Here is a 15,443-nt window from a genome sequence, read left to right on the forward strand (position 1 = left end):
ATTAAGTTATCCTTAGTTGTTTACTTAAGCCGGGCGGTGGTGGCGCACGCCTTTAATCCCAGCACTCGGGAGTCAGAGGCAGGTGGATCTCTGTGAGTTCGAGGCCAGCCTGGTCTACAAGAGCTAGCTCCAGGACAGGCTCTAAAGCTGCAGAGAAACCCTGTCTCGAAAAACCAAAAAAAAAAAAAAAAAGTTATCCTTAGTTGTTTACTTAAGGTAAATGTGGCTTAGAAGCATTTCTTTGTAGGTAGGAAAAATTGCCCACTGTGTTTTGAGCATTATTAATTAAAATGTTAAGTATTGAATAATTGATCCCACAAGTAGTACTACAAGTACTACTATTTTATATTAGTAAGGAGATTAAAATGGATTGTGATTACAGTATATTAAGAGTTGTCACAAGGAATATATGGAGAGTGATTAAGGTCAAAAGGTATAACTAGTCATTTGAGATACTTCATTGGCTAGATGGGGTTTGGAAAAGGAACCTAGGAATATGACAAAAAAACTATATAATTGAAAAAAAAATTCTAGGAGTTGTCTGAATGCTTGGAAGGTGTGGAGTAGCTTTGTGAAGGGAAGGTGTAGTCTCGTAGCACTCAGGAGACTGGGAGTTCAAATGGAGCCTCACTACAGAGTGAGTTTTGAGGCTAGCCTGTGTTACATGAGACTCCTTCAGTAAATGATGTGGTTTGAGGAGAGGATATATAAATATCCTAGCATTCGAAATACTGAAGCAGGAGGGTCACTGTTCTTGGAAGCCTGAGATATTGAGCAGGATGATTCATCTCGAATTTGACATGTTCTTAATAATAAAAACCCTGAATCGAATATTAGGGAGTGAAAATGAAGAATCAGAGAAGCAAAGCAGCCAGCCACTAGGGTTCTTAACCTATACAAAATGCTCAGACCAAAAAGGGTTGAGCTCCTGTCTCCTCCAGCCCAATAGTCCTCTCTCTGCCCAGTCATATCAATTCCTGTTTCCACCTCCTTAGTGCTTGGATTAAAGATGTGAGCCACCCCGCCTGGCCTCAGTTGTTAACTACTGAGTTGCTCTGCCCTCTAATCTTCAACCAGGCTTTATTTGTTAGAGCACAGGCAAGGTAATCACATTTTTCTCTCTTTAAAAAAAGAAAGTTACTAATACAAGAAAAACTGTACAGTAAGTACAATAACTATATGCATTGTATATCGGCAATAAATATACAATATATACAGGCAAAAACAAGGTCTGGTCTGTTTGCATTTGACAAATTGAGAAAAAAATCCATTATCTGTCCTATTTTGATGAGTTTAAAAGGTTGTACCTTAATCCACCTAATTTGCATTAATTATCAACTCAAAATTATCTTTGTATGTCTTTCAATCTTGTGCACTTACATTTTTTTAGTAATTTCTTTTCAGAATCTGATAACAAGGAAAACTATAAATATCTAGTCTTCAACTCCCTCGGAGACCCGAGAAGGAATTAATATTGACTGAATAAGCAGGAAGTGCAAGCAAACGACTTTCCAAAAATGTGAAAAATGACAGAAACAGCTGACTACCTGGACAGTCACCCAAAGTTCCTCTGCAACGTTGGGGAATTCATCTTCAGCTTAGAGACCTAGCATATTTGACTGACTTTTCTATGAAGCAGGATATTCTGAAGGGCTGTCCTTCCTTGTTTTGACAAAGTTTGGCCGTCCTTATTTTTGTGTCCTGCTTGTCCCATTTGGACAACATATTGTCAGTAGTAAAGAAAAGGGCATTTTTTTTGCCCAGTGGCTAACTTTTACTCCATATGGAGTTTCTTTGATGCCTATCATCTTCTCTGGAGTAGATTTGTGCTGCCTTGAGCAGACATGTTTCTCTGTCATTAAAATAAAAAAGAACTGTATGTTATTAAAACACTTTAAATGCCATATTCTACAGATTACTGAAGTGTTTGAAAACGGCCTGTCTATCTAAAATATTTGTTTGACCTCAAAAATCTACCTAATGTGACTATAAGCTTGATTGTAATAACTAATTACTAAGCTGCATTTCCTTATTATCCTAAATATTTAGTAATAACTTTCGAGGACTGGAAATTTGTATTACCTTGCTAAATGAACTGTATAGGTACAATACTTTGAACAAAATTAGAAATGTATGTACAGTATTTTTTTAACAAAAATAATCTTAAATTTGTATCAATATACAAAAATCCATGTCAATGTAAAATATTTAAAACTAATAGTTTCTTTTTTGGTTTAAAAGCAGATTCAGTAATTTACCTTTTTATGCTAATTCTATAGCTTCCCTTTTTCTTTTCAGAGTAGATTCAAAAATCTATCCATATATCCTGTCGTATCTATATCCCCCTTTGTTTCTTTTCAAAACCAGAACTCTGAATCTAATCTCCTTTGTTCAACTTTTTTTTCCTGACCATTACCAATAACAACTTGTAACCAACTACCCTAAATGATAACAAATATCCATAACCTATTGCTCCATCAAGGGCACCCCCCCCCCCCGACTTCTTGGGAATGTGGGTGTCATGTTCTTAAAATTACTTCCTGATGTCTAGGGATTGTGAAAAGAAAAATTTGGGTTGTCAAGTTCTGGGAGAGGTGGCTTTATCATTTGTTGTCCAGTCTCTATGTAGTGGCAAAATGAAGGGCTTGTGTCACATCCTGACTAGAATAATTGTCTGTGAGATAGGATCATCTCAGCTAGCCGACTTGAAATTGTCTTGAGCAGTTTGTAGTTCGAAGTCGATTTTCAGATGGTGTTTTCATTTTAGTGGTGCTGTCGTGGCCTGGTGATGATGTTGTTGTGGGTCCTGCCATCTTTTTTGAGACTTCAGAGATCACTCTTAGGCATGGTCTTGGTTCAGTGCAGAAAACTTAGACATTTTAAATGTCATATGCAATATATCTTAAAAGATATTTAAGGATCAATATTTCTTATGTACATCCAAAATACAAAAATTTAATGCCTAGTTACCTGATACTCAAATCCAGAATCAAGTATAGGAAGCTAGATGAAGCCTTTTTCTTGAATTCTTTAGTGTTCTTTATGACCATTAATATCATGACAAAAAGTTTAAAGAAGATAGACAGACAGACAGACAGACAGATCTTATAAATTTTGAGATATGAATACCTTAAGAAAAGAGTTAAAGAGTCAAAATAAAACCAAAGTATTATGAGATTAGTGGCAATGAAATACTCCTTACATTTTGGTTTCTCTTGTCCCATAACAAGTGGCTCTTTACAGTGCTATATTATTTGTATTTTGTTATATAAGGCTTGCCTGATGATCTGTGCAAAACAGCCATACTAGTCAGGCATACAGGGCAGGCATTTGTTGCACACACCATTAATCCCAGGACTAGAGAAGAATGTAAAACGCGAGGAGACAGGTCTCCCTCTCAATCTGAGGATTCATGGGTGCAGAATTGTCCATTTCCGATCTGTGGTAGAGGTAAGAGCCTGTGGCTGGCTGCTTTACTTTTCTGATCTCAGGTTAAACCTCAATATCTATCTCTGTTTTTATAATTCATGCTACAGCCCTTCTGGCATAAGACGGATTTTGGAATTTTCCTTTTAACAAAAAAAGCTTGGGTTTAGAGAAGGAGAGAGAGCCACTCTCCAATTTCAAAGCCGACTTTAATTTTTTAAGTGTACTTCGACAGCAAAATGTCTTTTTGCATTGTATGACTGGAGAGAAAAACAGAAACAAACATTTGGGAAGATTCATGGCATTTTATCCTGTTAGAAATATGATATGCTAATGGGCCAATTTAATCCTTTTCTTGGAGCATTTTTTTCTGGATGATTTCTCCTTCATTTCTTATTTGTCCATTGGCCTTCCGATTCCTTAGCTGGATCCCTTCATTCTTCTGAAAAGACACAAAAACCATTCCCCAACCCTAATTTTGGGGAGGTTCCTTTTGGCAAGTTATATCTGATCAAATGAAAAGAATTTGTTAGTTTTTTAGGTTAGTTTAGATGGAACGGCCACATAGTTTGATAACCTATCATCTCTTTTAATTAAGAGGTTTCTCTTGTTCAAATTGAACCTTTATCAATTTTGATGGTATCCATAACCCCTTCCCCAGTGTAACACATGTCCCGGTTTGTAGTCTAAGTTCAGCACATTTTTAAAGTATAAAGGCTGATTTAATTCCGTAGATTTTTTCCATTATTCACTGTCTCTCCTCAGCTGTTGTTCCTTTCTTGTTAGTATTTAGAAAATTCAAATAAAGCATTATGCAATCTATTTCTGGGGGTCCTTATTACTCCTTTCTGTTTATTTAGCATATCTTTTAGAGTTCAGTTTGATGTTTCTATGACTGCTTGTAATGTAGGATTGTGTGATATACCTGTAATATACTTTATATTGTAATAAGCAAAACCTTTTTATTTTCTTAGAGACACATATGCTGGAGCATTATCAGTCTTAATTTGTACAGGTATTGCCATGATAGAGACGACATTAAAGCAAAGAGTGAGATATAAGAGGTGATGAGCCAATAAGCCAACTCCCAGTTTTCTTTCTTTTCTTTCTTCTTCTTTTTTTTTTTCTTTTTGGTTTTTCAAGACAGGGTTTCTCTGTAGCTTTGGAGCCTGTCTGGAACTAGCTCTTGTAGACCAGGTTGGCCTCAAACTCAATAGAGATCCGCCTGCTTCTGCCCTGGGCTTCTAGCCTCATTGCTGTCTACTAACCTCCCTATAATGGATTAAGTAAGAATGCTGCGGATCCCAGGTGCCTAAGCAGCGGCAGTGGGCAGTGGGTCCCAAGAGCAGCCAGTTCCAGTTAGTTCCAAAGTGTTGGGCCATAAGGCGCCACAAGTCCCACAAGGAGGGAGAGACAGATGGGCATGCCAAGAGACCAAGCCGCAGGTCTCCGAAGGTGGCTGGTCCCGGGCAGGGAGAGAAAGAAACATGGATAGGCATGCCATGCAGAGTGAGGTTGGATATTTATTTAGTGGGTTATGGAAGGGAAGGGAAGAAGGGGGAAGAGCAGAGAGAAACAGACTGACAGAGACAGAGAGGGGAAGGGAGAAGTGGGGAGAATGGAGCAAGACAGAATCTGCCTCGAAAAGAAGAGACTCTGGCTGGAAGCTGAAGATCAGCTTGCCTTGGTGGACAGGGGAGGGAGTGGGCATGGCTTGTCTCTTAAAGGGACAGAGCAGGCCATTACACTCCCTACTTTAGGTTTTAAATTATTACAATAAAGTGCATATCTAATTTTTAATTGAAAGTATATTTTTCTTAATTTGCACATTACATGATATATAATATACTTGTGTTGAGAATTAAATCTATTTTTCATTTTTATTTTTAGGGTAAGAGTAATGAAAGTATTCCCTCACAATTAAGTTTGAGTTATACAACTAGGGTTTTTTGCTTTATTTTTGTCTTTCTGTTTTATAATAGGAACATGAATCTGAAGGTGGAAGAACTCCTTTAATGAAAGCTGCACGAGCTGGTCATGTTTGCACAGTGCAGTTCTTAATTAGTAAAGGTAAGTTTATGTAGAAGAAATTTTTTCTTTCTTTTTCTGAACCATCTGCGTGGTACTATGGTAAGGCGTTTTGACCTTTGAAGGCCATTTCTGGTTGTTCTGTGACGTGGAGAAGGGATGCTCCTAACGGTAATAAACGTCTCATAAAACATAATAATTGTGAACTACAAGAGACTATTACACCAAGTAGCAGTCTTGTGAAGAAACACTAAAAAATTTCTTCTGTGTAAAATATTGTACGTTTAATTTCTATTCTGTTTGTTTAATATAACATTGTTTTCAAACATTAGTTTTTGCTTTTTGCCTCTGTAGAACTTGGGGCCACCACCTTTCTTACTTTATGTTTTCTTTATTTCTTTGGGTTTTTGAGACAGGGTTTCTCTGTAGCCTTGGAGCCTGTCTGGAACTAGCTCTTGTTGACCAGGCTGACCTTGAACTCACAGAGATCCGCCTGCCTCTGCCTCCTGAGTGCAGGGATTAAAGGCATGTGCCACCACCGCCCAGCAACAGTCAGATGATTTTTCTTTCTTTTTTTTATTTAATTTTCTCAGATGAGTTTTAACTGAAAGAAAAATATTTAGAATTTAATTGTGATACACATCAATGTACATGAGGATTTTCACTCATACTCAGCAATTATTCTTTTGAATCTGTTAGTGACCAAATAAACACATTGTTTTAAATAATTTCTTCAATACTTACCCAAGCTCTATTAAAATTGTTTTTCAAGAATTTGTTTTACTCTTATCTCAGATTAAAAATACTACTTCTGAAGCAATGACACGAAAAATGATTGATAGGGAAGGGCCATTTGTACTTTGCAAATGTCTGCTCTGCAATACAAAAAAAAAAAAGCTAAAGAAGTCACAGAGTTAAAACTTCCTTTTTCTGAGATGGGGTTTCTCTGTGTAGCTTTCGCTCTCCTGGAACTAGCTCTTGTACACCAAGCTGGCCTTGAACTCACAAAGATCCACCTGCCTCTGCCTCGTGTGCTATAATTAAAGACATAAACCACTAATTTTTAATTAGTTTGCTTCCACTTCCTTCCTGAAATTTCCAGTTGGCACTTTACCCAGCAGTCAGGGATGTAACTGAGGGCTAAAGTATGGATACCTTTCCTCTGATACTTTTTAATGAGAAACAGGGAAAATAATGTTAGATATTTCTCTGTTAATTGTGGGTGTTTTTTTTTTAATGTATTAGACTATTGAAGAAAATATTTGTCTTAAAACAAAGATTTTATTTTTAGCATTGTTTTAAAATTGTCTGTGTAGCCAGGTGTGGTGCTGCACGTCTTTAATCACAGCACTTGGGAGGCAGAAGCATGTGGATCTGAGTGTGTGTGTGTGTGTGTGTGTGTGTGTGTGTGTGTGTGTGCGTGTGTGTGCGTGTGTGTGTGCGCGCGTGTGTGTGTGTGTGTGTGTGTGTGTGTGTGTGTGTGTTTTGGCTGTTCATTTGTATACATGATTACAGAGCCCATCAATGCCAGAAGAGGGCATCAGATCTGAAAGTAGAGGTTCAGGTGCTTGTGAGCTCTGTGTGGGTATTGGAATTAAACTCGGATTCCTCCGATGAATTTCAAGTATTATTAGCCATTGAGTAAGCCATTTTTCTTGCCCCTGTGTTTTCCTTTTTCAGTATAGTAATTGCCATAGGTATACTACAACCTTGGATTATCTTTACTGATACAAACTAAAATGTCTATATGAGGAATGTAGCATATGCCCGTGGCATTTTCGTTTAAATGTTACTGTATAGGAGAGAGTTGTCCTGAAAATGAAGGCTTTGTGAAACATGAGGCTGTTGACAGTCAGGAGCATGTGAGCGTTCATTTCTCCATCTTCTCTACTCTTTATGATTTTTAATTTTTCCATAATCTTCAGCCAATGAAATGAGTCAGTGGGTATTATGGGTTAAAAGTACTTTCTGCTTAGCCTGATGGCCTGAACATAAAGCTTGGTGCCCAAATGGTAGAAATAGAAAATCAACCAACTTCCACAACTTGTCCTTTGACCTCCACATTCATACCATGTTCTAAATGCACCATATATATGTGTGTGTGTGTTTGCGTGTTTGCGTGTATAAACATTAAATGACTTGTAAAATTTTGCCACAGCTGGGCATAGGAAAACAGATCAGTGGTTATAACCAATTGCCGTTCTTCAAGGCAGACCTGGGTGCAGTTCACAGCACCTGCATCTTGTAGCCCACAGTCTTTCGTAACTTTGGTTCCAAAGTATCCAATGTCCTCTGGTCTTCCAGGGCATCTGCAAGCATACGCGGCACATAAACTCATACAGATACACACATAAACATATGAATTAAAATGAATAAATCTTAGTTTTTTTCTTTTTTTTTTAACCACTCTACCAATGTATTTTTTTCCATGTTTGTTTTAGGAGCAAATGTGAATCGAACCACAGCTAATAATGACCATACTGTACTGTCCCTGGCTTGTGCAGGGGGTCATTTGGCAGTGGTGGAACTGCTTTTGGCTCATGGGGCAGACCCTACTCACCGTTTAAAAGTAGGTAACTCAAGTGATTAAGCAGCTTTATGAATTCCGCATCTTGAACTTCGTAAAATTACCATAAATAACTTGTATTTGTAATGGTGTTCTGAGTATTAGATCTCTGACTTTAATAGGAAAGCACTGTTTGCTGTTAAATATTTAATATGCTTGTACCTGAGACCTGATATCTTTCTTGATGTGCTTATGTGTTTCCTTTCTTTATTCATTCTTTTAGGATGGCTCAACCATGTTGATAGAAGCAGCAAAAGGTGGCCATACCAGTGTTGTTTGCTATCTTTTAGACTATCCTAATAATCTACTTTCAGCCCCTCCACCAGATGTCACTCAGCTAACGCCCCCATCCCACGATTTAAATAGGGTAAGATTCAAGGTTAAAGCATTTTATATTTTTAGCTATAATTTTCATTAAATAAGATTATCTTTGTTAGGATGAAATTTGTATAATTATGCCAAGGCCATTATATATTTAGCCTAACATTTATCTAGATTGATGGGATTATGATGTACTTTTTAAAAATTATGCTTAGAATAACTGGAATTCACAGCTACTTTTTTAAAAACAGAGAATAGGAGAATAATTTGATGTAAAAGTATGTCATTGTCTGAAATGGTCTATTTGCTTAACAACTCTGCAAGTTATTAGTGTGATAATGAATTGTGTACTAAAGAAACAACTCATGCTTTCTCTTAGGCACCTCGTGTACCAGTTCAAGCACTGCCCATGGTTGTCCCACCTCAGGAGCCCGACAAACCACCTGCCAATGTTGCTACCACTCTTCCCGTTAGGAATAAAGGTCAGTTATACTTCTGAGACTTTTTCTTACATGTCCAGGTGAAATTAAGGATACAAAAAGTAGCCCCACAAAAATTATTTTTCACCAACAATGAATTTACCAAGTTGGTATCATTAATGTTTTGTTTGTTTGTTTGTTTGTTTGTTGTTTTAAACCAATGAAAAAACAACTTTCTGGGAGAGAAGATAGGTACTGAGAGACTCAGGAGATCCAGGTGCTCCTTTTTGATGAAATTCTGATTATCCACTATTTCCTCCAATGAGTAGTGATTTTTATTCCTGTTAAGTTGGATACAGTTGGATGACAATTCTCATCATTTTTATTTAACATACCTAAGTCTTTGTAGTGACATGAGGCATAAAGATTAAGAAGTTGGATCAAATATTCAAATTCAATTTAAAGAACTGGTTTTAACTAGGTCACTTTTCCCACAACTAATAGTTTAAAGATACGTTAAGATACACTTGTTATTTCTTAAAATTCGAAGGTCCATTTTTTGATTTGTTTATATCATACCATGCCTGTTATTAAGTATGTCCCCAAACATGACACCTTCCAGTTGGAATTAGTTTTTATTTTGAAAAGTTTTACTTGAAGAAACTGTGACTTTTGCATCTTGGTTTTGGCTACCTGTATTCTTTTACCAACAAGTATGCTAAGTATCCCCAGCAACTCTTTTCAGTCACAACCACTAGCCTGTCTTGGCATCCTTTTCAGTTGGTTGCTAACCCTGTTAGCCAGAGCAGCCTGTCTCCCTGGCTGTCAGAAGGTACGGAGGATGGCGTAGTCCAGCAACTTTTCTATCAGGGACTAAATCCCAAGTTCTCTGTTGGCAAGGTAGCTGTGTGACTGTGTGAATTCTCCTTCCTTTGTCAGTCTTGAAGGTGGTAGGTCCCAACAAAGACCTATTTTAGTTGGATTTTAGTTTCTTGGTTACATCTCAGTGGTTTGGGCATTCTTTGTGTGTATGTGTGTGTGTTTATCAAAGGCACAGACATTTATTAAGTGTGGAAAATCTTGATATAGACATCTAAATTTTCTCTACACCTTAATAATTTAACTTTATTTTTCTGCTCTTATGATTTTTACATTGTGACATATGAAATACCTACACATAGTGTTAGACTTGACTCTAACTGCACCATTTAGGTGTTGCAAACTTTCATCCCTCTGTTACCTTACTTTAGCCTTGTGGTGTTTATAAGTTCTGAATTCTACTTTCAGAGATTACTCTATGCACATAAAATACATACATTATATATTTGTGATAGAGAAGGTGGACTTGTGTTTAACTCCTTAAAAGTATATTTCACCTTCGTGGATATAATACCTTGGTGCATAACTGTTGGCACTAAACCTCCCAACAGTAACTCTGTAATGAGGATGCCATTCATGTGCACTTCTGAGGGGGTTTCTTTTTCACACAGCTGCTTCTAAACAAAAGTCCAACAGCCATTTGCCAGCAAACAGCCAGGATGTACAGGGTTACATCACCAATCAGTCTCCAGAGAGCATTGTAGAAGAGGCTCAGGGAAAGTTAACAGAACTGGAACAGAGGATAAAAGAAGCCATAGAGAAAAATGCCCAGCTGCAGTCCTTGGAGCTGGCCCATGCTGACCAACTTACCAAGGAGAAGATTGAGGAGCTGAACAAAACGAGGGAGGAGCAAATTCAGAAGAAACAAAAGATTCTGGAGGAACTGCAGAAAGTAGAACGAGAGTTACAACTGAAAACTCAGCAGCAGCTGAAAAAACAATATCTAGAAGTGAAAGCTCAACGAATCCAACTTCAGCAGCAACAGCAGCAATCCTGTCAGCACCTGGGACTCCTCGCTCCTGTCGGGGCTGGAGAGCAGCTTTCCGAGGGAGACTATACACGCTTACAACAAGTGGATCCTGTTTTGCTTAAAGATGAACCTCAGCAGACTGCTGCTCAGATGGGTTTTGCACCAATCCAGCCTCTGGCGATGCCTCAAGCTTTGCCTCTGGCCGCGGGTCCCTTGCCTCCAGGGTCCATCGCAAATCTTACAGAACTTCAAGGAGTGATAGTTGGACAGCCAGTACTGGGCCAAGCACAGTTGGCAGGGCTGGGGCAAGGAATTCTCACTGAAACACAACAAGGGTTAATGGTAGCCAGCCCTGCTCAGACCCTCAATGACACGCTGGATGACATCATGGCAGGTGGGTTTATATTGTTATGAGCAGGTATCAAATATGATTTGCTTAAGGAGAGTAAGAGTGTGCCAGAATTTTTTTTTTAACCATTACTCAACTTGAGAACTATTTTTGGACTCTTGACACATTATGTCTTTAGAAATATTAGTGTTAAGATCATCTCAGATGGCTACAGGTCCAATTAAAGATTAGTTCATACAATAAAAATGACCGATCTGTCTGTCTGAGCTTGGAATCCAGGTTTTTCGGCAGTGAGTTGAGCCTTGGTTTTTACTTTTAGTTTTTGTTTTCACTTTAAGTTCAAAACACTGGGGTTGGGTTTTGGCATTTTTTTGCTTCTGTATTCACACCAATAAAAGGAATATTGATAAAAGCTGAAGAACAAAGATATTAGGATATATTAGGAAGTCTATTTGTGATAAAAAGAAATACTTTATATACTAATGTACCAAACTTCATGATGGCTATTTAAGAATAAGCAAACAACAAAACAAACATGTTTACAGTATTAATAAAGTACCAACCAAGTAGAGTCTGATTCTACTGTATGTCAGTGATTTTTATCCCCTGTGAATATAAATGTATAGTCTGTTTCTGACTGTATTATGGGAAGGCATGTTCCCCCAACAGTATGGTAAATGACATGTTTTCAATGTGTAGCCAGAGAGAGTGTCTTCTAGTAAGGGTTGCAACTTGAGAAGAGTTTTAATGCTGCTTTTTTGGGACTGATTTTTATGAATTGTGTAATAGTAGGGTGAGATTTCATAGGGTTATAGGTCATAAAGAATGATCTATTACCTAAAATTATTTTCCTTCTTAAGGAAGGAAGACTGATAAGGACGGGAAAGGGGAGAACAAAGGGAGTAAACAGTTGTTGAATTTTGGTAATTTTCTTTTGATTTCTTCCCATTTTTTTTATTCATTTGTCTTTACCTGGATGATTTACTCTTTATAATTTTAAACTATTTGAGAAACATTTATTATGAGGAAGTCATACATTACTATAAAGTTCATTTTTTTATAGAAAATATTCTTTCTAGCGTTTAGATTTTTTTGGTCAAGTTAATTCAGAAACTGAGATAAACAGGTAATGAGGTAGATTTTGCTTTTCAAAAAATTGGTATAGTTTCCCAGCCCCTCATTTTTTGTATCTTCTCAGTAACATGTGATATGAAAATCTCTGCTAATCCTATGAGTAATATAACCTACACCAGGATAATTGTTAGTAATAACTAATAATAAGAATTGTAACAATCTTAATACAAGTATAGATTTTTTTAAAGACTTAAATCCCAATTAATCATCACTAACTGGTTATGATATCTAATAAACTTTAAAGACTTTAACATTGTATGACAATTAGCTCATAGTAGTTATATCTGAAATTGATACCATGGCCCTGGCCAGTAACTTAAATCGTAATTCTCGGTTATATCAGATTTTCAAAGGATTATGGAGTTAAGTATTATTTATTGATGAAATGAAGGTTTGGAGCGTTCTATATAATGACTGTTGGAAAGTTTGTTTTTATGTGCTCTCAGTTTACCTGATGTATTTGAGCATAGTTGTCAACAATTTGCTGATTGTAAAATTTTTATTCTGATGAGAACTATCAGATGTTTGTAAATCAGCTTTTTTTAAATTGATTCATTTATTTCCAGAATTTCTGTCTGTGTTCAAGGTGTTTCTTCATAAATTTTTTCATTTTTAGTTTAATCAACGTAAGATTCTAGGGATTATGATAAATTTGCTACTTTCTAAAAACGCTGCTATATTATGCTCTTCTTTGTGGGTAGAGAAACATATTCAGCAGAAAAAGAACAGAATTAAAAATAATCTTACTGTCTTCTTGCAGATGACCCCTGTCTACTACCTCACTCATATTCACATGCTCTACATATGTATGTGCACACTCAAGCACACAACTTTCTTCTGGATTCTCATTATTTAACTTCTGATCTTACTTGTCCTTTCAGTTGACTGAGAGTTATTTCCACTTCTTATTTTTTTGACTTCTTGTGTAACACAACCTCATTTGGCCTTCTTTCCCACAAGCACCTTTGTTCCTTAGCTTTTATTTGTTAGGTTTCCTGTACCAAGCTCTCCTTCCTTCTGATACTTAGCTGGCCAATTCTTCAGCCTTCCTTAATCACCAAATCAAAACTGGGCACTTGTTTAACCTGTCCTAACACGAACCTTTGTTTTGTGTTGATGAAATTTTCCATTTCTGCTGTTAAAACTTTTCAAGCATTGGGTTTTCCCTCCCTAAATTGAATTTCAAAATGTAAAAAATAAAAGAAAAAAATTTTAGAACTATAATTTTTTTCTGGACTTAGATTTTTAAAGCTTTCCCTTTTATCTCTGTAGTAAACAGTTGAATGATGAGCAGTCACTTACTCTTGATAAAACAGTTTCAAAGGAAATAAGGTTTTACTCGTCAGCTTTAGATGAGAAGATCAAAACACCCCATCTGAACCATTCAGAGCAAGAGAGCTAATCTCAGTAGGTTCTTTAAAATATACTATTCCAGTAGACATCTACCAATCTTTTAACACATTTAAATTAATAGAATAAAAATCATCAAGGGCCAAAGAAATATAGCTCAGTTTGTATAGCGTTTATGTTGTAAACGTGAAGCAATGAATTTATCCCTAGCACCCCATGAAACCAGTGGTGCACTCTGCAGTCCCAGCACTAGGTAGGATGAAGGCAGTAATAGCAGAAATTCAAGGTCTTTTAAAACATGGAATCTATCTTAAGAGCAGTGAATTTTATTTTTTTTTTAAATTTGTGTATAGGTTAAGAATATTCAAAGAAATTATTTAATCTTAAAATCTATATATGCTCATGTGAGCCTGTAATCCTTGCAGTCTGAGTTAGACTTGGGAGATAACGGTTACAAGATTGAAACCTTGTAATCAATATTATCAAATAGTATTGGAGTCTTTAGATAATTAGTAGCACCTGCTCCTTCTTTGTGATCTGGTTCCTTAATTATTCGGATGTTTTGGGTTTTTTTCTTGTTGTTTTTGTTGTTCTTTGTTTCTTTTGACTTTTAAGTAAACTAAAAATGTACGATTATAGAATGTGTGGATATAATGTACAGTGTATGTTTGTGCCTGACCTTAAGATTTTATGTAAAGTAGATTTCTTAATTGATAGTCATGTTTATAACTGTTACAAGATCGATTTCACTAATATTCTTGGCAAGATAAATTATTTTGCCTGGTTTCAGATTCAGCTGTGAATCTATAATTGTTTTCTGTCTGGTGTAGTGGATAGTACTTGGAAAACACACATCTGCACTCTGTTCAGAGATGATTGTCCAAAAGTTACTGTGGGTGAAGAGGAAGATATGTTCACACATTGGCTACAGAATTAAGTTATTGGAAGAACAAAGTCCCTTAATATAATCTTGTATATTTTATGCCTCTGTCTTTAGCAATATTCTCCCACCCCAAATACAGACCTAACTAGCCATTATTAAATCATATATGTGAGTGAGATAAGATTACAGCAGATTCCTGCATAGAAGAAAATGAATCCATATTGGGAGGATGACTGTGTAAATATATATTTCTAGCATAATGTTAACTTTGTTCTAAGTCAGTGTGATTGCCAGGTTGATTGTGGGACATTCCTCTCGTAATGTAAGAAAAAATACATATCTGTGTGAGGATCGATTTTTTTTTTTTTTTTTTTTTTTTTAATACTTGAAAAAAACTGTCACACCAGGGCCTTCAAAGTTACTATTGCTCTGTTGTGGTTAGTAAATATGTGGTGTTTGAAGTAATTTGACTTGAATCTTCCATTCTAACAGTAAAGTAACTTTTCTTTTCTCTACAGTACAAGGAGGTGTAAAGTTGGCAAAAAAAATATTTTCCCCCTTCTATTCTTATTCTTGAATATTTTATCATTCATTTCTTTTCTATGTAATTTTAGTACGTAAAATATTTCTGTTTTCAAGATTATTATGGATTAAGATTTTATGATTACTTTTATTAAAAGAGAATTTGTCTTTCAGATGGATTATTGTATAGGAAGTGGATTATTCAATATACATTCTAATTTGGGGCTGTCCACCAATTAAAAACATTCAGAAAATTAGTTATTAATGTTATAATAGTGTCTTACAACCATTTTGATTAAAAAAATTCTTTAATCTTTTTAAAGAAATATTTCTTAACTCTTTCCTAACAATGTTTGGTCCTTATTAAGTGCAGTTATTTTGTTCAACAGCAGTCAGTGGAAGAGCATCTGCAATGTCAAACACTCCTACCCACAGTATCGCTGCTTCTATTTCCCAACCTCAGACTCCAACTCCAAGTCCTATCATCTCTCCTTCAGCCATGCTACCTATCTACCCTGCCATTGATATTGATGCACAGGTAAGCTCCACGTTAGGAGAGATGTTCTCACTAGAATTCCACCACATTTCCATATTAA

General features: G+C 36.3%; 1 protein-coding gene across 6 annotated transcripts in view; it reads left to right on the top strand.

Moving 5' to 3' along the window:
* Nucleotides 1-15,443, top strand: part of Ankrd17 (ankyrin repeat domain 17) — a 142,512-nt gene that overhangs the window by 73,735 nt on the left and 53,334 nt on the right. For 3 of the 6 annotated variants that reach the window (XM_038319072.1, XM_038319088.1, XM_038319094.1), the window contains exons 11-16: nt 5,409-5,496; nt 7,896-8,023; nt 8,244-8,387; nt 8,721-8,823; nt 10,251-11,003; nt 15,237-15,385. In XM_038319072.1, the coding sequence (XP_038175000.1) occupies nt 5,409-5,496; nt 7,896-8,023; nt 8,244-8,387; nt 8,721-8,823; nt 10,251-11,003; nt 15,237-15,385 (1,365 nt within the window). The remainder of the gene's footprint in view (nt 1-5,408; nt 5,497-7,895; nt 8,024-8,243; nt 8,388-8,720; nt 8,824-10,250; nt 11,004-15,236; nt 15,386-15,443) is intronic. The other 3 variants (XM_038319080.1, XM_038319102.1, XM_038319106.1) reach the window with 3 other exon arrangements.

Source organism: Arvicola amphibius, chromosome 1, assembly GCF_903992535.2.
Source record: "Arvicola amphibius chromosome 1, mArvAmp1.2, whole genome shotgun sequence".
In the NCBI taxonomy this organism is placed as follows: domain Eukaryota; kingdom Metazoa; phylum Chordata; class Mammalia; order Rodentia; family Cricetidae; genus Arvicola; species Arvicola amphibius.